A 22,577-nucleotide genomic window follows, 5' to 3' on the forward strand; every position below is an offset into this window, starting at 1 on the left:
TATCAGCTGCAGCCAGACTGGTATGGATTAACAGGGAAACAGCTCAGAGACATTTCTTCTCTGTTGAGGACTATACTGAGTTGTAGTTAAGAGATTTAAAGTATTTGAAGGATACTGAGTTAATTTCCATTCCATCTGTGCAATTCCAAAGTGGTAAGTAATGTATATATACAATAAATAGAAGTACACTATCCTTCCGTAAGTTTTCATTAGAATTTACACTACAGAAAGTGTTTATACATGGGAGCCACTCATCTTAAAAATACTCTGACCCACATAATTAAAACTGACTGGTATACTTACATGAAAATCACAAGGCAGTTCAAGTATTTGTAGAAAATCCATCTAAAGCCCAACAAAACTTGACACAAGTAACTTACAGTTTTTAAGCAGGACTTGGAAACTTTTTACAGTTTTAATTGCAAATTAAAGAGTTTTTTATGCTAAGGTAGTTCAGAGAAAACCAAACCAAACCAAATAAACCAACCTCAGAGAAGACTTAAAATCTTATGCTAGTGCAAGGACATACATTTCAGCAATAGTATCTTCAAAGCAGAGAAGCCTGATGATGAATCAGGCTTGAATAGTTTCTAGCAGATGAGACAAAGACAACAACCTTGTTTCTGTATAGATTTTTTTTTTACTATACATTTAAGCAAATGTTAGATCATCAAAATTGATTTACATTTTTGTGAAAGACATTTATTGAATACAAAAAACCCCCATTACATTCAGCCTTATTATAAAGGATTACACGCAAAAATTCAAGAAGTGTGTGAAGACTAATAGTCTAAATGGCTGAACATTTTCAGAATCTAGATCATTTATGAACCCTTATTTCTCAACTGTACAATAATAAAATCCAAAAAAATATGCTTTGTCTTCCAGCAATACTACAGTCAGAGTGATTCCGTGCTCATGGCGTTAACAGCAGCCCACACTTTGGCAACTACTAGTTTCATGATTTTAAGTGTAAGGACTTCCCGTATTAGCAACGAGGTGTATAGAGAACAGAAACCTACACAACAAAAATTTATGCTAGGAGTTCACTTTGATCCAAAAAGCTGTAGGCCAGAGTTCAAGACTCAGGCTTAAAAGTACCATTGTCCATGTTGAGGCACCAAGGCCCAGGTTCAGAAGAGCTTTCCCATACAGAAGAGAGCTTAACCACGCACATCAGCACTGCCTGATGCGGAAGCCCCACTGTGGGCTTCCAAAGCTATCAAGCCTCCCAGCTGTATGTCTGGGATACCCACTTCTGAGATGCTAGGCCATCAAGTCAAGACACTAAAAGATATTTTGCAAAGTGAACTTTAGAAATTTTCCTATAGCCTTTGGAGGGATTTTATTTACTATGTTAAGCCATTGAACCAAATGTATCTGTAGTCTTTTTTACAAAGTTAAATGCTGAAAAGCTTAAGTATAAAACTACAGTTTAGTTTCTGTACAAGGTAAGATGGGACAAACATCATAAAACATCAATTTGTTTGTAGTTTCATGAAACTTATGCATACCACTTTTCATCGCAGCCTCACTGCTGAACACTGACATTTCATGTCATAAATCCTAAGACAACAAGATTTTAAAAACTGATTTGCACAAAAGAAATCTGAAATAGCTTTATATACACAACAGAAAGCCTTTTAGAAGTACAAAAATAACATCTATATGCCAATTAGTTACCATGCTTTGACAGTTCTCAGTGCCTACACATGCAAGACAGTAATTGATATTTAGAATAATTCTGCATCTGTAGAATGCATTAGAATATAAAAGACATTAATATGTGACTAACTCTTGCTATTTTCAGAATGGATATGTATTCAAAATATCTTTATAACCAATACTGCAATATTCCAGTCTCTGCATGTATATGTGCAGATAAGCAGCTTTCGTCTTTTTTAATTTTAAGATCTCCTGCAAGCTAGTAATCCACACTAAAAAGCTACGATTGTTCTAATCAATCTAGTTATACAAAGCAATTCAAAATTTACAAAACTATAAAAAGGGGAACATTTATTGCCATGCACAAAACTTAAGCATGTTCAACTAAAAACTGCATCAGATGCAGTTTTGTTTAAAAAAAAAAAAAGATACACAAAGCAATTTACATCAACACTCGTAACATTAAATCAGCAGAATCAGCTCTGACTAAATACCACAAGGGTAAGACACATTCCTTTTGCTGGTGCCTATCAGATCTTCAAATCCATGGGAACATAAAACCAGGAATCTTCATTTCCCACAGTCAAATCACATCATGAAATCAACTGAAATGAGAAGTGTATTAGTTTTCTCCTTTCTCTCAACCCAATTACATACAGCCCCTCCTTTTGCATCACATTATCAAGAAAATACACTCTACTTTTGCTATCACAAAAAACCAAGAACATCCCTACAGCAGGCAAATTGCTCGCATATGCGTTTGCTGATAGTGCCACATGTATGCACAGCACATAGACATAACTGTTTCTAGATAGTCATGTATCAATATCTGCAAATGAAGCCACAAGAGAAAAGTTACTTCATTAACTCCACTAAGTGAACCTCACTTCTCTAGTTCCATATTTAGTTTTGGGGCAAACAAAAGTATTGAACTTGAAAATTTTCTTACAAATTACCAACCACAGACTAGACAATAAATCCTTTGTCATGAATACATTACATCAGGCCTAATCCTCAGTGCAGCAAACTCAAAGGCAACATTGTAACTGTGCTACCAGGAGCACATACAGAGAAAAACTACCTATCTTGATGCTCTTTTGCCATCTCCCATTGCCAGAGCTTGCAGGTCTGCAGAGCCTATACAACCTCATGCACTGTTACCTACAAATATATGTGGTCAGTGTATGAATTATAGTGCACTTTGCAGCCAAGGCTGTAATTTAAAGCAAATGCATAGTTTTCAGAGAGTAAAAGTCATCAAAAATTATAATAGCTTTAATTTTAGTTCTGCTTACCAAAGAAATTCATAAGAGTAGTAGTGGCATGCTAAGAAAAGAGAGTCTGAAGCAGTTACTTTTTAAAGAGGGATACAAAAGAAAAGAAAATATCGGAGCCAGGGTTCAGCTTTATCAGAGCACTAAATTTCAATAGTACACAGGCTATTAAAACTAGTTGAACAGGATGCCACGCCACTTTCTAATAGGCTGAAGAGAGAAAAAAACAACACAGAGTGTTTTCTAAATGATAAAGTCTTTACCTCTTTCACTGTTTTTTTAATGAAGTCTTTCCTGTCAGATAAATCATAACTAGGATAGTTTTCATAGACCTAAAAAAAATAAAAAAAGAAAAAAGTGTAAAAAACCTCCAAACAAAACAAATCTCACATTACTTTCATGCAATGTATTGCATGAGTAGAAGGACCTTAAATGAGATCAGGGCAAAAATTGGTGTTGTACTTTAGTATTAAAACTGCCAAAACACCCTCTGTTAATCAAGGAAATTTACAAGCTTATTTTTGTGTCCTTATCTTGACAACATGAATATTTAAATACATGTAATTTTTTGTGTTTCCTCACTGACTAAACTAGTATTATAAATTTTTCACATCAACAAATTGGAACACCTAGCTTGCCATGTCAGACAAATAAGAATTCTCCAATCTTTGTTTTACATGCTCTCTGCGTAGTCAGATACCCCTGCATTAGTGTAGGAAGCTAAAAAAATATCAAATCCCAAGGCTTATTTATTTTTTAGTAATAAGTAAAACCATGATCCTTTCAAGTGACTAACAGAAGAGTCAACACATTTGAGTGCTATTCTACAACTACTCTTTGGTTAACTGGGTGGGAGAGAACCAAAGAAAACCCAGATGCCAACACTGACAACCAATGCAGAATATTTTGTTTCAGATATAAAATTTCAGACTTTTCTAGAATGACTATGAACATGAGAAAAAGTTTGTACAGAATATAAACACAGAGTTTTCTCATAAAAATAGCTTCTGATTTATTTTTCTCAGGACAACATCTTGGAAGTACTAGGAAAACACACACGAGTTAACTGACTGTAAAAGATACCAAGGCACCACTACTGTCTGTATTTTAGTCACTTTTCCCCAACCTTCCCTTTTCCGGCCACGTGGCCCCTTCCTGGCCCTGTCCTGACACTTAATGGATTCCTTGTTGAACTGATTAAACTCACTAACTCAGCTGAGAACTATTCATATTTTGCTGACACATGAGAGTAGAATGGACTCAAAGAGAACATACTAAGAATGAGATCAAGGGGAGCAGGAGAAATGTACAGAGAGCAGGACACAGCCCTCCCCTTTTAACAGCAGCAAGCTGCTGTACTCTTTCAACATTTCAAATATTTTCACTTTAATACATGGCAATTGTTTTCCAGGTAAAACTGCTGCTTTCCATATAGCTAATTTTTCTTTGGAGACTTCCCTTCTGATGTTGGGTATCAGTGTTGCGTATCTTAAGATTAAAGCTCTCCTTGTTATAGCTGTTGGCAAGTAAATAAATCAATGCAAAACTACTTTGTTTCTGAACCACTGTGCAGAGTGCAAGCCTCCATTTCTGAAACAATGACAAAAGTTAGTTCACAGACAACCCACTACCTAAAAAGAGATTGCAAAATAATATTTGCTTACCTCCTTGCAAATTTGTTTCATTGTGACCTCCTCCAAGTTTGCATTGGCCAACAAGTTCTTGACAGTTTCCTTAAGTTCTTCATCTGTGGGTGGTTTCTTCAGCTTTTTAATTAAAGGTTCATCATCTGAACTATCCTCAGACTCACTTTCTAAACAGGAAGAAGAATTTGAATTGTAATAAAAGATTTTCCATCCATCTGCTTTCTTCCTCCAAAACAGAAGCCCTCAGAACTTTCTCCAAACATCTAATACAGATGTTCTCCCTTAAAATAGACATCTTGCCAGATCATCCATTTAAAAACAAAGCTGATGCTATCAGTACTACATTTAGGAATCTGCATCATTGTTGATGAACTATCAGTTTACAAATCAATATGTACTCTAGAAAGTATGGGACAGATTAAACAATCTATCAAAGTAAAAAAAGTTTTATTAGAGCAATTCTAAACTGAGATATTATGGCCCAAAAAAAGTACTGATTTGCTTTAAAAAGGAGTTTGATTCTTTTCCCCAGCAGCGCTGCGCACTAGGATCTTGTAATTTTGCAGTGCTGTATTACTGAATGTGGTGTCAGAAACACCATGACAACAAATGCAGAGAATTGTAAATGAAGTTAAGAGGCACAAGACACTCCTACAATCTTTTCCAGCAGCAAAAAAATTAGACCGAATGAGTCCAACATCCACTCAGTTCCTCTACTGCCAACAAGGCAAAATTCAGAGCAGATGCCAAACAGTCTAGATAATGAGTTTATGGAAAAACCTACTGAACATTTTGATTTTTGTACTGCGAACATACACTGAAAACAGAAATGCAGTAGGAGTAAAGAAGAAATTATGAATATAACATATGCAAAACACACATATAACATTTTTTTAACATATATAAATGTATATGTTGATGACAAAATAACGGATACACTCACACAGAGTCAGCCACATTAGTACTGCCAGCAGCCAATCTGAAAATACATGGGAGTTCAGCACAGGCCAGTTTACTCTGCTGAGAAATAAGGCTACGAAAGAAGTTTAGCATAATTCTGTGCCTAAGAAGTTAATTATACCTTTTCTTAATACGCTGACAATCAGGGTAATTAAATCTGAACTGGTATCTGTGCTAGAGCAAACATAAGCCAATGCTGGCATTCAATGAAGTATGTTTGCAGTATAGATACATGCTGCATTAGTAACTCATACTACAATTGTGACAGAGACACAGAGTTATCTCACAGAATGCCAGAGAATTTAAGGTGGGAAAGGACCTCTGGAGATCATCTGGTTTAAGCTCCTACTCAGAACAGGGCCAACATGGAGCTGGCTGCTCAGGGCCCTGCCAGGTTGAATTCTGTATGTCTCCAACAACCAGGACTTCACAACTGCTCCAGGCCCCATTTCTCTGTCACCATCCCCCCTCAAGGCAAAGCTTCTCTTCCCTAACACATAACTGCAGTTCCCCTGGTGGCAGCTTGTGCCTGCCGCCTCCCGGCCTCTCTCACTGTGCACGCCTCAAAGCGGAGCCTGGCCCTGCCTTCCCCACTCTCTCCCATTTGGTAGCTGCAGACTGCAGTATGAGCCCCCTTTAGCTGCCTCTCCTTAAAGCTGCACAAGCCCAGCTTTCTCTGCCTCCCCTCTCCCCCCCAACTTTGTCTGCTCCAGACCCCTGGCCATCTCGCTGACCCTCTGCTGGACTCGCTCCAGTATGTCCCTGCCTGTCTCGCAACAGGGAGCCCAAAGCTGGGCACAGCACTCCCGAGGCAGGCTCACAAGTGCTGAATGGGGGCAATAGCCGCTTCCCTCGGCCTGCTGGCTACGCACTGGCTGAGACAGCCCAGCGTGCTGTCAGTGCTCCTTATTACAAGGGTACGCTGCTGAATTGGCTTCAACCCATTGTCTGCAAGAACCACCCGCCCCTGCCCAGGTCCTTTTCTGCAAAGCTGCTTAGGAAGAAACCGCTCCCCCCACCCGCACTGCTGCAATCTTTACACAGGTATGAGGGAACTCAATGTACTTATACCTTTTAAGCATATTGTCAGATATGAGAAAACCAAGAACAGGACACATGCAGAACCTATATCCATGTTAACAAAAAAAAAAATCACATATACCTTACATGTACAATTGGATCAATTACAAGATTCACATGAAGCCACTATAGAGGCACCAACAGAATTTTGCTAACATTCTTCCAGCAGAAGGGAGAACCAGGCTGATACTTTCCGTTTATGTGCAGATAAATAGTATACATATGTAAACAACAGAAATCATGTAAAGTATTGCCAGACAAAGAACTTTAAAAAATTACAGTTGCAAGAAAAGTTACATCAAGTAGCAAACCAACAATTCACCAAATTCTGTTTCTTCACAGTTAGGTACAAAAGCTTGCTTTCTAATAAGCATCCCAGTTCAGCTACAAGACAAAGTCTGATGAAAAATTTAAACACTTACCTTTTCTAGAACTGTTCTGATTTTTTTTAGTAGTGCTGCTGTCTGCCTTCTTGACATTTGCACCCTTCATAGCTTTCTTGGTTTTGGAAGTAATCTTTTTAGATTTTTCTCTTTTAGATGCTTTTCTAGGGGGCTATAAAGAAAAACAGAAAATTAAAATTAGGGTTTCTACCCAAAAAAATCCATACCCCTTTTCCACAATGGCAATTATCCTTTCTGTCAATATAAGCTAAATCAGCAAATTTAATTACAGTATTTTACCAGCAATTTCTACCCCTGTACGATAGGGGGAATATGTTCACAAAGAGTATTCCTACATTCTTTTAAGTTTCACATTGTCCTTCTATGTGGGGTCTGAAGCTCAAACACTTAGAACTTCTTCATTATACTAGTAGTTTGGTTGAGATACAGCCTTCCATTCATAATTACTTATAATTAGCTTAAAAAAACACTTTTAAGATGTTCCTTTAAGAAAGGACACTATGTTGTATTTTATTACTTATACATGCTATAGCTCTCTCAGACTACACACAGCTAATTCTTTTTGCTGAGGAGAACTATATTAGCTAATAATTTGCCCAATTATTGAGACCAGTTAACCCCAAAAATTATTGCATTAACAGCAACAGAAGAAACTGGGAACGGATACATATGGTATACACATATCAGTGCACTGCATTTTTGGCACAAATTAAATGTGTGCTTAACTCACAAAATCTTTAGATAGTACTTCTGACAAGGCTGAAAACTTTCCTCACAGAAACAAACATGGAACATTGACCAGGAATAAACCATACTTCAGAGAAAAGTACATCATGAAACAAAACAAATTAACTAGCAGTAGTTACTAAACTCGTAATTCTAATTTATTTTTAAAATGGCAGTGTAGTCAACTGAGCAAACTATCACATCTAAACAATTAATATTAGTTCATATAACTTTTAACTGCTTTTCCCATTAGTACCTGGTGCAACTCAGGAAACTAGTATTTAATAAACCAGATTATATTTATTTATATTGGCATGCTCAGTTATCTCTGCAGTGTTAAATAAATGATAAAGACTTTTGCTGTTGAAATTCAGAAAATACATTCAAGGATTGCCCCATTTCTAAATAAATGCTTGTAGTTTCTAACTTTTCAGCTTTTGATTTTCTGCTAAAGCTCCATCACCAGCTATAAGTCAGAAGTTAAACCCAGAACTCAAATTTCAGTTTTTTAAAAAAATTATGCTCCCCACACATAAACATTTCAGATCTTTTTGCTTCCAGGTAACTGTAAGATGTTTGTTTGTTTGTATTGTTTAAAGAAATAGTTGCTATCAAGAGAGACAGACAACTCTGAGGACAATCTGTTCCAGCCACTCCATGCCTAAGATTCCAACAGAGCTGGGGCAGCAAAGCTCATGTGCTACCTACATCCCTCCACCTGCAGTATGTTAAAGGGTGTCATAAACTTAATTTTTTTTAAAAATTGCTGCAATCTTAAAGCTCTACAAATGCAGATATTTTCCATTTCACCATTTCCTATATTCAATGTGATCTGACATACCAATATTTTTTTGTAGTAAGCTTTTACTCCACACAACTTCAGTTTCCAAAGACTTCAGTCTACTCAGCTATTGCCTGGCAGACATATCTAACTCCTACCTTCTGACAGAAGGCAAAGACAACCCAGTTAGATCAAAGGGGTTTACTGTAAGGTTTTTTGTTTGTTGGTTTTTGTTTGTTTGAGTGGGGGAGGGTGTTTTGGTTTTGTGGGGTTTTAAATTTGTTTTGGTTTTTTGGTTGGTTGGTTTTTAAATAACTTGAGCTCTTGAAACATTTTCCAAAAGACAAGCCCTGCCTCTGAAAGCGATATTCCTCTCCTCACAGTAGGAAGACTATATTGCTGAAGAGATGAACAAATATAAAATTAACTTTTAGTATTTCAGCCCTCTTTCAATTTGCGGGGAAAGAAAAAGGAAAACTAAGTATTAAGTTTGTTTCACAGTGGCATGGGGAATTTCCTTGAACTATCTTTTTAAATTAAAACTAACACCTATCAAAATAACAGTGACAGAATAAACTGTTAAAGTTACAGAAACTGGCCTCTCAATAAAAGATTTTTGTTAACTAGTTTGAGCTGCAGAAAATAGTAACAGCATGTCACACTTCACTGCAATAGACAACGTAACCCAAGTAAATAATGGTCTTACGTTACAGCCAAAGGTTCCATAGCTTACATAAAGAATTTCCTTGGACACCAACACTTAGTTGACTGATTGCTGTTTGTTGCAGGGCTCTGATTAAGGCTAAAAAGGCAGTCCCATCTAAATGAAAATATAGGATAAAATAGAGCTTGTAGCTCCTTTTCATTTCTTTTTTTCCAGGCTTCAGGCATACAGACAAATCAGCGTACACTTTGTACACAAGTCAGCTTTACATTTGCACTGGCCTTCCATGTTTTTTGTCTGTTCTGTGACTGAATACAGGACTGAAAGGGAATGCACTGGGAAAGGTATTTTGCATTTAAATACAAAGTTCATCTCATTTCTCTCTTACTAGGCAAGGCTAAAAGAAGTTTCAAAGAAAACAGAAAAACAGAAAATACAGTGAGATGAGAACACTTTGGAGATTGCAGGGATCTTTGTAAGGCTGCTTACTATGTTGCTCACTTTATCTTTGCGATCCAAGACACAGAACCCTAAAAGAGAGATTAGGACATAAAATCCAGGAGAAATATGGAACCAAGATCCAAAAACAATGCAGCCAGGTAGGTCAGGGACCTCTACTGATTTCAAAGTTGAGTCCTAGGTATCCAATCAAACCCTACACAGAAAAAAAAGATAGATAGATATTGGGAATTTTTATGAAATTACATTAATCAAGTCATCACAAGGTGATACAAGAAATGCAATCAATTATGTCTGAAATCCTGGATGCCCCCAAATGACATACAGAAAATGGTTTTAAGGTGCATATATACATCCAAGAATTAGAACCTTTGCCTCTTACCTTATTACTCTCTAAATTTAATGTACTAAGAAATTACGAAAATCTGTTATAAATTGCAGATGTGCTCCCTTTTCTTTCAAACCATTCATTCAGTTAAACATCACTTAGCCCCCAGCTCTGCACGTTCCAAGAATTACCAATCGATAACAACCACATAATGACAGATCTTTCTAGCCCTATGTTGAAAAACAAGCAAAAAACTTCATTACCTCATCTTCACTTTCTTTTTCTTCTGAAGAGTCGTCCTTTTCCTTCTTTTCATCTTCTTCACTACTGGATTCATCTGACAAAATCTCTGGGCACTTGGTGCGTTTTGCTTTCCTTGTTGTTCCAGTGCTACTGCGTTCTTTTTTGCCACCTTTGCTTGGTGTTTTTTTGGACTTTGGCAATGGCTGAGAGACCGGGATGCATGTTATCCAAGTAGGAATACAAAAGTGAGTTTTTAAAATATGAACTCCTTCAAATCCCATGAAAGATCAGTAAACAAATATACAGGTCTCCAAGTCTTAATAACAAAAGTCAGGACTGTTTTACGTACTACATTTAAGCCATAACATTTTGCAGTAAGCAGAAATTCATTACAGAGATGGAGCTGAGTAAGATGAAATTTCAGTTCTAAGCTAAGCACCCCTTCCACTCCCCTAACACAACAAATCTTCAAAGGTTGGGGTTAGGGAAGGGAAAAGAAGAAAGAACAATCTAGAAGGCGTCTTTTATCTACCTACACCCTGCCAACCCATAAAAGCAAGTTTTTTTCTTCTGGTAAAAAATTAGCTGACGACTCCTCAGAAGACTTAAAGGGCAGGAACTCTGTCACGTCTTATGCAGAAGTGCATTTTCTTGACACTCAGTACCAGTGTCCCTAACACAGCATGCAGACTTCTTTTTCACATCATTTACCAGTGTTTCCTGGGAATAAATTTATTTTCTGAGCAACAGTCTAACTATTTAAGTATTGCTTTTAGATTAAAACCTGGAAGTTCAAGAGGATTAATAATAGAGTTTAGTAGTCTTGGCAGCTGAATCTAGTGCACTAGCATATATTAGCTAAAGCAAGTTTTCCCAGCCTTGCAACAAATTCCATTTTGTGATGGCCAAGTGTGATCACATACACTCGTCAACTTGCAGCATACCCAGGTAACATCTGACAGCATATTTTCCTGTCCTTCCATGTTTCATTTCTTGCTCTGACACTTTTTTTTTCTTTTTCTTTCCTGCTCACATATTATGTCTATTCCCCTCCATTCACCCACAAAGCAGAAGCTATTTATGGTATTTAGGTATGGCTATCTCTAATTAGCTTCATGTGCTGACAACATATACTTTTGTGCACTAACAGTGTATTAATGGGTGCAACTTAACATGTAAGCATACAGTTTCTATCCAAGTCCTCACCCCATTATGGATGCTTGTAGAAGTAGAGCTACTCTGTTTCATGAAGCCATTGCTACTTCAGGAAGTTAGAACAGTAACTGTATCACCTCTGTATCACCAAGCAAATAATAAGGAACAGAGCTGCATTTTTTCATCAGAGCAGAGCAATAAAAGCAAGCGTAACAACCTGCATCTCACCTTGCCTGAAGATTTTGGGTGCATTAAGAAGTTTAGGATTCTGGTTACCAGCTCGCTGTTAACTCCTGATCTTTCCAAGTCAAGAACTTCACAGATACTTTTCAACATTGCATTTCTAAATCTGGAGAGAGAGAAAAAAAGAAAAAAGATTCAGTATCACATCCTAAACAATTGGTCAACATTTGACTGCTAGAAGGTGCTCTCTGGTTTGTGTCTGCAACCTGACAACAGACATGAATATATACACTTAACTATGCTTCCAGTCTTATCTATAGTTAAGCAAGGAACCACCACCATATTACACAAAGCAAACAAAATTCCATCCGCATGTGTCTAAAGTAGGACATATAAAAAGTTTTTAAAAATCTTCCCCAGAATCTTCCTAATCTTGGACAATAAATCCAGTGGGCAAAAGATGTGAACTCTTAAGGGGCAGTGGGTCTCCCTTTATTTTCTCTGGTTCCTTACCCCTTTACAGAAGTACCTCTAAGACAAAAGTTTAAGAGACTGACATCCACCCCCTTTACTCCAACAGGATCTTGAACCAACTGTCCCACCGGTATTGAAAAAAGTAGGAAGAAAGAGTCAAATCCTCTGAGGGTATGATTTCAGGATGCAAGCTTAGCGAGATTAAAAAAAAAAAACACAAACCAAAAACAAAACCACCAAAACAAAAACACAATGCACAGCACCCCCAAAACCCCACCACAAACAAACAAAAACCATCCCCTACTTATTCTACCTGCTACCTCCCTTCAAATGCCTATGCTTTCCTCTTCACTCATTTTGTATAATGCTGCCTGAAAAATGGATCTCATTGTCTGACCATTTTTTACAAGTTTAATAGCTATTTCTGGTAATCAAAGGCAAAGGAAACTTATTTTTCATTTTAAAAGTCAGTGCAACTATTTAATTGTGGCCTGCAACTTCTCTAAAGTAGCATTTACTTTCAGACTGTCCCTTTAAACGTTCGGACTTTTTAGGGGGCAGAGCAATTTCGTTCTCCCATGTTTTAGGTCATGGGAGAACAGGAAATCTTAACTGGTTTGGTGCATCTCCCTGCCTTAAAGTATAGTTACTCCACCATCCTTCCAACAATGAATCCAAATCTTTCAATCATTTTTCTAGACAAGGTTATACAAAAATTTGTGCAATCTTAACATGCAGCGAGCCTTCCTGTTTAGCTTTTGGGGATACACTGAATACTTGTGAAGTATTCCTGCAGAATCAAAAGTTGATCTTTTACATTTTAAAAGACAGTAGTACTATAGAATTAAAAATAATTTAATTCATTAACAGATTTAAAAAACTGCATAGCACCAAAGTTTGAAACAAATTTTCAAGGCCTTGTATACCAAGTTTAGGATTTTACGGTTCTATTGCTGCTTTAACTAAAATGCCTTATGACTTGTGTTACACATGGCATTTGTCCTTGTATTTTAACTTAAATTAGAAAGAATATATTTCTAATATGTTAGATATATATTATAGTGTAGTATAGATCTAGTTATTATTTAGAATAAATATAGCCTCCTAAATAATTTCATATTTTTAATGCTTTAAAGATACATCTACAGGTAACAGCAAACATAATTACTAAGTATTAAAATGCAGTTCAAGTGTGGAATAAACAAGTGCATACAAGTTTTGAGTAACTTCCACAGCAAGTAGTTCTTGGGTTTTGTAAGCAAAACTAATCCAGACACCAACCTCAACCCTCATTTTTTTTAGCTTATAACCTGAACATTAGGATTCTGCAAAACAAATTGTCTTTTCTTCATCTTGTCTGATGCTGTTAAAACATGATGACATGCAAGTGTACAGCGTGGGCAGAAATCAACCACATAGTCAGAATAAGTCAATAATCTAATAAGCAAGTTTCCTACATCACTAAGAACGGCAGAACTTACCACAGTAACACAAGCACGCAGGGCTCAGTACCTTGCTATTAGAGTGACAACACAACCAGTTTTCAGAATATTTGCTGAAGACTGAAGAGTAATAGAACTTAGCTAGTAGTTCCTTCACATGGAAAAATATGAAAAAAATGTACAAAATTACTTTATTTTATGACCTTCTGCAGATAAGGGGAAGCACTATCCAATTAAACTTGTGGGAAATGTCAAAACTCCCATCCTGAGGCAGAGTTTGTCTTGTAGATTCACATGTGTGTGACAAACTCCATTCCCAGAAAACTGCATATCTGAGGAAGGAAGATTTGCAAATTCCAAAATTCTGGAAGCCTTTCCACTAGCAACAAACTGACACAGAAAACCCAACTTAGAATCAGTTGTGTAGAAGTTACTAATTCTTTCATTTGTTACAACTAGCTGCACAAATATGCAAGGGCATCTTTAAACCCTTTCAGTCCAGTCAAAACCAAGCTGCAGCAGCTTCTCCTGTTAATAGAGAAGCAACTTATGTGTGGAAACAGTAAAAAAACAAAACTGGAAGTAAGAAAGAAAAAAAGAGATTTGTTAGATAGTTGCTACAGCAATTAACAAATGTATATTTACTATACAATAAGCAGAAATGGCTTTGATTCTGAAAGAGGAAGGTTTTGAGGCATAGAAGGATGCAAGTTTGCCCCATGAATAGAGCACAATATTCACAACACCACACTTGTCCTGGGGAAAGAAAGTTTTCCTCTCACTTGGCAGAAGAATATGCTAGTTAGCATGCAATAGTTAAAGCCAGGACTGTAGGAATTGTGAATAGAACATTCACAATTAAAATCTTTTTAACACATTTTGAGTTGTCTTAAGAGATCAGTTTGTGTGATCAAAATGAGCTCAGAAACAGATCACAGAGCTCTAGGAAACAGCCAGTCACCTTAAAGTTTAAATTTAATATGAAGTAAAAATCTTGAAAATAAAAAGGAGTGTATAGCATGAGCCAAGCTATGTAAAGTAGCAATAGAGATCATTACTTTTTTAACATTTCTTCCTTCTTCTTGTATTGGTCACTTCCTTTTTCAAATGGGAACCCACTGAACTGACCCACATTCTTCTTTAGGGAAGCAACCTAGAACAGAACACACAGATTACTACTCTGCAAGTAGTTTGAACGATTTCATCCAATTATGTTTGTTAACTTCTCATACAAGAATCTATTCTAGCAGTTAGCTTTCTGTTGACAAAGTTATACCTTTTAAATTATGACCTACATGGATTATGCCTTTATTTATCTTGTGACAGCCAAACTACAACAATTAAGTTCTTGTGATATTGCTACTTTTAATTCTTTTTAATAACTTAGCAGGTAAAATCACCTGCTATTTCAGGGTTGTTTAGAACGTACCATATGGTTATTTACAGGTTTGCACAGCTACGTTCATATGAAGCCTGTTGCATCCTTTGTACCATGTAATTTGCTATAGAATAGTGCATTTTATTATTACTATATAGTCTGCTAAAGCAGATTTGCTTTATTTGCTTTTCTAAAGTCTTACATAGGACTATGATTGTACTTTTGAACCTTTTCTTTAGCATGACCAATTTTTGCATTTACATACCACCCAATTTACAACTTCTACTGTTACACCCGCAGTCTGAACAGGGATGAACTTTCATTGCGACAGCCCTTGTAACAGGAAAACTCCTCCTGTCAAGATCCCAATATATTTAAGGTGTTTGTTTTCACTCCCTCTTTTACCAAAAAATAAGTTAAAAAACATCCCCAAATATTTTATTCTTCTGAGATCTTTATAAAACTATCAAGAATAATTTGAACTCACTTTCTTAGTAGTTCTGCAATTTTTTTTCCTGGTGTTTCTCCATTAGTTTATAATTTTAAGCAAAGCTAAGCTCCTTTTCCAAAGGTACTTATCTTTGTCCAGTCCCTGAAGAAAATTTGCAGATAGTGTTGGTATGTTTTACTAGAAAACGTTAATTATGATCCAAAGCACACACAGAACGTGCATACAAGACACCATCTGATCTTCCTTAAACAGAATTCTGAGCTCCCAACAATTCTGATTAAATATAATTTTGATGAAACCATACTGACATACTACCAAACTGAATGTATTATGAAGCAAATAAATGTATTCTCATATCTTTGGACTCAAACCACTGGGACTCTGCAGCAATCCAGCTGGACTCTCCAACAAGTCTATGTCCAAAAGACTAAACATTGGAGTGCAGAGCAAAAGGGGGGTAGAATTGCAACCAAGTAAGTGGTGCAGGAGGGAAGGGCGAGAGCTGTATTTCAAGAGCAGTTGTCTCTAATTAGTATTACAATTCACATTTGTATCATTTGCACATAATTATGAAACTGAAGATAGTTGTGTGTCTATTAGTTGACTAGATTATTTATTAATAATTGATTTAATAATCTAACAATAACAGTATAATTGAGTTGGTAGTGTCTTAGTTGCGTGTTGCATAATCAATAAACAATACAGTCTCTTAAATCAGTTACATCTCAGATCTGCAATCTAAGTGGGAAAGATGGACTCTGAGGTAATGGTATCCCAGTATCTCCACTCAAAGACAGCAGAAAAGTGTTACTGGTTTCATGAAGGGTAAATGGAAGCAGTTTGATGACTTCCACATCATGACTTCCAGCCAGTTAAATCAGAAAGTTACATGGTTCTGTCATTGTACCTTTCCTATCAACAATTAAGTTCTACTTCAGGACAATCCAAAAGTTTGCAAAACCCTGTAAGCACCAGGTCAGAAATTCTCTAGTTTGGTTTATTGCCGCGCTGAATAAATCGCATAATTCACATAAGTGGGTTTTAATTAATATCTACTGTTCTTTTTCCTAAATACCTGAGGCAACAGTTTTCTTTGCTATTTGAACAAGCACTGCATTTGCAGCAGTAATCTGAGGTATTACAGCTAGCATGTATCTGTACCAGTACTATTCAGTTCCTGGTTTCTGTACTGGTTAAGTTCCCAAAATACAAAGAGATTAAAAACAAATTCCTATAAACGTTGTAACATTGAAAGAGTAAAACTTTGTGTGCCTTAATTTCCTCTAAATCCATTTTATCTCTATTAGCAAGGAAAATGGGTCATATTTACTCTGAAATTTGAAGTATGATCACTGATACATAAAGGGCTCCAAGAAAGACTTGCTATTATATTTTGTTTCATCCTTATATATAAAAGCGAGCATATCAGTTTTTAACTAACATTTTAATTGTCTTCGATAAATATGACAAAAATCACGCTTAAGATTTGACATATAATGTAGTTTTACTTTCTACTACTTAGTGCAAACTGAAGGAGAAAATGACTAGGTAAGTAGTGATGTGTAAAAACCCACTAACAGGTTTCAAACGTAAAAGTAACAGAACTACTAAGAAAAAAAGCTAAGCTGGACAAAATAACTACACGGAGCATTTTCACTGAATTTAGCACGTGAATCATAAATTATTTCCAACTCATCCTCATAAAGTAAACCACCCCTCCCCCACTAAAAAAAAAGTATATTCAAGTAGACTTACAATTCAGTACACCTTTCCATAGGATTCTTACAGGGAGAGTAGTTTACAGGAGTTAGAAAAATTATGGGCTTGCTCAGCTGGTCCTGCAATATTCATTTTTTTAAGTAGTCTGTAATAAACGACACTTAAGAAGTGTGCCCATATGTGCAAATGTAAAAAAACTATACTACAAACACCTTCACTATGCCTGAAAACTAATAGATGTAAAAGGCTGATTTTAAGTTCTTACAGTGCCTGGCCTGTTGTAGAGGAGTTTGTGCAGGTTCCTAAGTTCATCTGTCTTCTTTTTACTCAGAAAGAATTGTATCCTTTCAATTTCACAGAGTTTTTGTCCTTTTCCTGAAACAGTTAAAATCAATTATGCAAATCATCACATTCATATTTAAGTATGTGTTTATAACTTCAAATATCTACTGTTTAAAAAAAACCCAAAACCAAAGAAGTTATTTCAGGATAGCATCAGACATTACAATAGGTCAAACATTAAGCAGGCCTTTTCCTATCAATTAGGCATTCTGACAGTCTGTTCACTTGACACTACCTAGACCAGGGTATGTGGACTTGGCATTTCTTCTTATGCTAGCTACTCTTGCCTTTGTTAGTGGTGGCTAGGTACTGAAGATCCTATTCCAGGTAGGTTTAAATGTTATATAACTTTTACGGTTTAAATTGATGCTACAGAATATAAGAGGGGTTTCATATAATTTTAATAGCATTACTATTTTTAAAATAGATCGTGACTCTTAAGGTAGGTCTCGTTTACAACAAATAAGCTGATCTTTTAAGATGTTTCGTTACGGTTCCCAACGCTCGCAACTCTTATGCGAGAGGACAAGCTTACCTGGTGTAATTGTAAAAGGTTCCTTTTGCAATGAGGACACTTGCATGGTCAGTCGGTCTACCTTCTTTTTCTCCCTTTTTCCTTCAACAATGAGACTCTTTTCTGCAAAAGGCAGCTTCCTTAAACACAGTATCTTTCATTACATGAGCAGACTCAACTGTAGTGACAGGTGATGCAACACTGAATCTTTTAAATGGCAAACCAAAAATGGATAATGATACAACCAGGTACTATGTTGCTTTCAAACCTTTGATTAACAGGTCAATGGCATTCTATAGAGCTGTCTATTGGAGTCTCTAGTTCTTAACCACAATCCTGCAACCAACTTAACCTTGAAGACTGGTCATTTCCTAAAGGAAAATCCACCCCACAACTGAGGCTGCAGCACTATGCATTTTCAGAAACCCATCCGTCTCTCCCTCTACTGCCTTTCTGAGGTACAGAAGTGACATTGTTTGCACAGTTTCCTTCTGGGATGCCCCAGCCCCTACACACACAGCTTCACTTTGGCTCTCTTGGGGAGAGTACTATTGTACAGAGGGACAAAAGAAGATTCCAGCATGGCTGAAGACACTTTCTTTTCCCACTACTGGACTGGAGGACCCATACATACCAGTAGGAGAGCCAAAACCACAAGCACAGTGGGACTGCACAACACTTTACAGGGCTACACAGTGCAGCACTTCGCAAGGTACAATCCAAGTGTCACAAACACTACAAGAATACTATTCCCAGTAATTCTGGTACTGCTTAGTAATGAATACATTTAGATTGTTTTATGTATACATTGCACATCACTACTTTAATGATACTGTGTGAAGACAAAAACCCAAGCTTCACCTAAACATTTCATACTAAAATACTTGACCTCAAATCAAACTATCCTTAGCACTAAACAGACGGGCTATCCTGGCTTCAACATCTGAAAGCAGCTTCACAATCTGTATAAACATAACCAAAACTGGATATGTATCTGATGAAAATAGAGCAAAACATACTTGTATGTACACAAGAAATGGCCGTTTCAAAAAATCTAATTCCAGTTACTCTGGTTTCCCAAACAGCATAGGTTCTTTTCTTTCTACTACCTTTCCTAAAGGCAAACTTCAGCTCTTTTATGAATCCAAGACCCAAGACTTGGTTTTCACTGTGCCATATTGCAGCTCTATTCCCATAGATGTGTTCATTTGTGAAACAGGTGCCTACAGATTTCACAATGGAAATTAACATTTTCGCATAGCAGTTCCTTCATCACATCTTGTATTCCTTGACTACCCTCTTTATTACATGCCACAACACAAAACGTGCCTCGCTTGCTCATCCTACATCACCATCATTTTTATTGACAAAAGTAGTCAAATGGAATATCCCCCCTCCAATATAATTAAATTTAGGTACCCACTAAATTCATTCACAGCAGTTAAGCAAAGAGATCTGCATTGCTTCTAAAGCTACTGCACAGTTTTCAAGTTTCTCTCTTTTGAAAACATGGACCACTTCAGTGTTACTGGCAAAAAACAATTCTTTTCTGGATATGCATTTTTATACAAATAATTTGATAAAGGACTCTACCCCTTATAATCATCTAGTAGTTTATACAACAACAGAAAAGCCCTGGCGTAGGAATCCAGGACGCTGGCAATTCCTTCAGTCTTTCCTGAGGAACACCGTATCGCTGTTTCTAGCATTGCTTGTTATAGTCCACTGGGAAGCGATTTATGACCCATTAGATGTACCATGGAATCTCCTAAACAATAATTGTAGATCACAGGAGACTACATTCAGTAAGCGTGGCATTTTTTAAAGGACAACTCATTCAGTGGAAAAACATACCCTTTTCTTCCTCCTCCTCTTCTTCCTCTTCTTCATCTTCATCACTTTCCTCAGCTTTGTTTTCAGTTTCAGGTTGTTTCTCATCTGCTTTCTCAGACGACATTGTATCTTCTTTTGATGAAGCAACAGAAGACATGGTGTATGGTTCTGTAAAAAGCGATCAGGGAAACCATCCTCAATATAGCACTACAGATGAAAAATAGAGGAATTTTCCTTTTTTAAAAAAAATTTCTATAGTAGAAGTAATGTCATAGTGCTTGTATTGTGACTGTTCACATTCTTTAAGACACTAAAGTATTCTGCATACACACAATACATAAATTTTTTCAGGAGGAGTTGCCATCCATTCAGCAACTAGCCTGGTTAAGAACAGTTTAAAAGGTTATCAATTCTTTCCACACACAAGTCTTCAAGCTTGATTTGTGAAGCATTCGGAAACACCCACTCAAAGCATCTGATGCCATTATCTATTAAGAACTATAACATTTTAAGATACCACAACTTTACCGCACCATATTATAAACCAAATAGTTATTTCTGATCATAGTTAACTATGCATACAAGTTTCCCAATCAGTTAAACAAGCTACATATTTAGGTGGGATATGAGAACAGAAATATAAAAAAATAAAAGTTATGAGCATTTCTGAAAGAGTTAATACTGCTTTCAGAATTCAAATAGCTGCAACATCTTAGGGCTTGAAAATGCTTTTTGTTTTTAATCTGCGGATCTACAACAAAGAATAAATACTTTGTACTTAGCATATTTAAAGGAGTCTTTTCATAGCATTTGAAGTGGCTTAAACAGTAACTTCAAAATTAAAATATCTCACTTTGGCGAGTACCATTTCCCTATCAACAGAGAATGTCTATCTAACAAAGGAAGATAACATTATCTGTTCATTTTAGAAAAATTCTAGCTTTTGAAATCTTCCACTGTTTACAGATCTGGAACAAAACACAGCATCAGTTGTATAAGCCCTTGGGGGGGAGGGGGGCGGGGTAGGAAGGAAACCTCATGATTAACCACTTTCTTTTTCCAATATTAAAGCCAGTAATATCTGAAGAGGTCAGACTCAATAAACAACGAAGTCAACTGCTTATAGGCAATATTAACAGGTGCCAGAGAACAGCAGCACTCCAAATGACAGAAAACATGAGTTATATTACCAATAATCAGGAGAATAAAAGACTATTTGGTAAAATACTAGGGAAAAAAATTAAAATCTCTTTCAGGGTAGTAGCACCAGCATTTCGTTTGGCACAGAAATATAATCCGACTTTTTCACGATATTACTCCCTGAATTTTACTTGTCCGCACAAGTGAAATGCCAAGCAAAGTACTACACGCTGTCTTTCCTTCCCCTTTCAATGGGAGCAGAAGGGGAACAGGAAAAAAAGACACTTCCAGCGACCAGGTCCATGAGGACGACTTGCTTAGAGGAAAAGGGTACGGACATCCACCTTTAGGAATAGTTAAGCCGGGGATATTTTCGGCCGGCAGAAGGTATCTCGCAAGCCGCCCCGGGAAGGCTTCTCGTGCACAACGGCACCTCCCACCCTCGTCCAGGACTCTTCAGGCAAGGACTCGCCACCTGTCCCCTTCCCGACTTTCTAGCCGGAGGCCGGGGAAAGCGAAGGCGATGGGCAGCGCCGGGAGGAGCCGGCGGCCAAGGAGAAGGGCGGCAGGGGCAGTGCCGGGCTCCACCCCGCTCCCTGAGCCAGCAGGCAGCCGGGCAGTTCCACCCCGCTCCCGCCGCCCGGCCGCAGGGCAGGGCGGAGCGACCAAGAAACACGACGGGCGCAAAACACCCCTCAGCCCGCCACCCCGCGGGGGCCTGCGAGGGCCGGTGACAAGCGGTCCCCGCACACGGCGTCCCCCCGGCGGGGCAGGACCCCTGCGGCCTCGCTTTATTTCCCCATGTCACCCCCCTCACGGGGCCGGCCCGGCGGGAGCGCCGAGCTCTCGGGCGCCGTCACAGCCATGGCGGCAGGACCCACCTCAGCTCCAGCCCCGGCTTCTGGCTCCTTCCTCGGGCGCGGCTGCGGCAGTACCGGCAGCTGGAGGCGACAGTTACCGGAGAAGGGGGCGGGGCCGGTCACCCCGGCGCGCAGCGAGATAGACACGGCACGGACACGACACACGGACACACACGCCCGCTCCGCGTCTCGCGGCCGGTCGGTCGGTCACTGGCGCTCTCTCTCTCCCGGAATCAACAAGGTTTTCAAAATGGCGGGTTCTCGGGCGGGGAGAAGGAAGCGGGAAGGCGCCGTCCAATCAGCGCCCGCGGCCCGGCCGGCGCGTGGAGGCGGCCGCAGGGGCGGGGAGGCTGCGCGCGCACGGACGGGCCGTTGCGGCGGGGTGTGCGTAACGTGCCGCCCGTCGGCGATGACGTCAGGCCTGGCCGTAGGGAGGCGGTGAGCGCCCCAGACAGGGACCGCACCTCAGCTGTCATAGAATCATAGAATCAGAATCAGAGTCGTTAAGGTTGGAAAAGACCTTTAGGATCATCAAGTGCAACGATCAAACCAACACCCCCATGCCTCCTAAACCATGTCCCGAAGTGCCACGTCTACACACTTTTTGAACGCCTCCAGAGATGGTGACTCTACCACTGCCCTGGGCAGCCTGTTCCAACGCTTGACCACTCTTCCAGTAAAGAATTTTTTTCCTAACATCCAATCTAAACCACCCCTGACACCGCTTGAGGCCATTTCCTCTCATTCTGTCACTTGATACTTGGGAGGAGATGTTGGAGAAGGAAGTAGCCCGAACTAGCCAGTGCCAATGACCATCTTGAAGCTGTGTTGTACTGACTACAGCTTTTTGGGTAGC

The 22,577-nt window shown here is 38.3% G+C and overlaps 1 protein-coding gene across 1 annotated transcript; it reads right to left on the minus strand.

Annotated features, from left to right (window-relative positions):
* Window positions 1–401: 401 nt before the first annotated feature.
* Window positions 402–22,002, minus strand: DEK (DEK proto-oncogene). The gene is made up of 11 exons (XM_064443678.1): window positions 21,743–22,002; window positions 19,743–19,889; window positions 17,910–18,011; window positions 17,298–17,407; window positions 14,543–14,637; window positions 11,614–11,734; window positions 10,251–10,433; window positions 7,048–7,180; window positions 4,604–4,752; window positions 3,203–3,271; window positions 402–2,270 (listed from the first exon to the last, which is right to left on the minus strand). The coding sequence occupies exons 2-11, from the start codon at window positions 19,876–19,878 to the stop codon at window positions 2,259–2,261; spliced, it is 1,110 nt and encodes a 369-aa protein (XP_064299748.1). The 5' UTR covers window positions 19,879–19,889; window positions 21,743–22,002; the 3' UTR covers window positions 402–2,258.
* Window positions 22,003–22,577: the final 575 nt, after the last annotated feature.

Source organism: Phalacrocorax carbo, chromosome 2 (assembly GCF_963921805.1).
Source record: "Phalacrocorax carbo chromosome 2, bPhaCar2.1, whole genome shotgun sequence".
NCBI classification, from domain to species: Eukaryota; Metazoa; Chordata; class Aves; order Suliformes; family Phalacrocoracidae; genus Phalacrocorax; species Phalacrocorax carbo.

Coding starts and splice junctions, on each gene's coding strand:
- DEK (XM_064443678.1), bottom strand. CDS start 19,878: ATGTCTTCTGTTGCTTCATCAAAAGAAGATACAATGTCGTCTGAGAAA. Junction 18,012..19,742: donor AGAGGAGGAGGAAGAAAAGG/GTATGTTTTTCC, acceptor TGCCTTTTGCAG/AAAAGAGTCTCATTGTTGAA. Junction 14,638..17,297: donor TCTACAACAGGCCAGGCACT/GTAAGAACTTAA, acceptor GTTCTGTTCTAG/GTTGCTTCCCTAAAGAAGAA.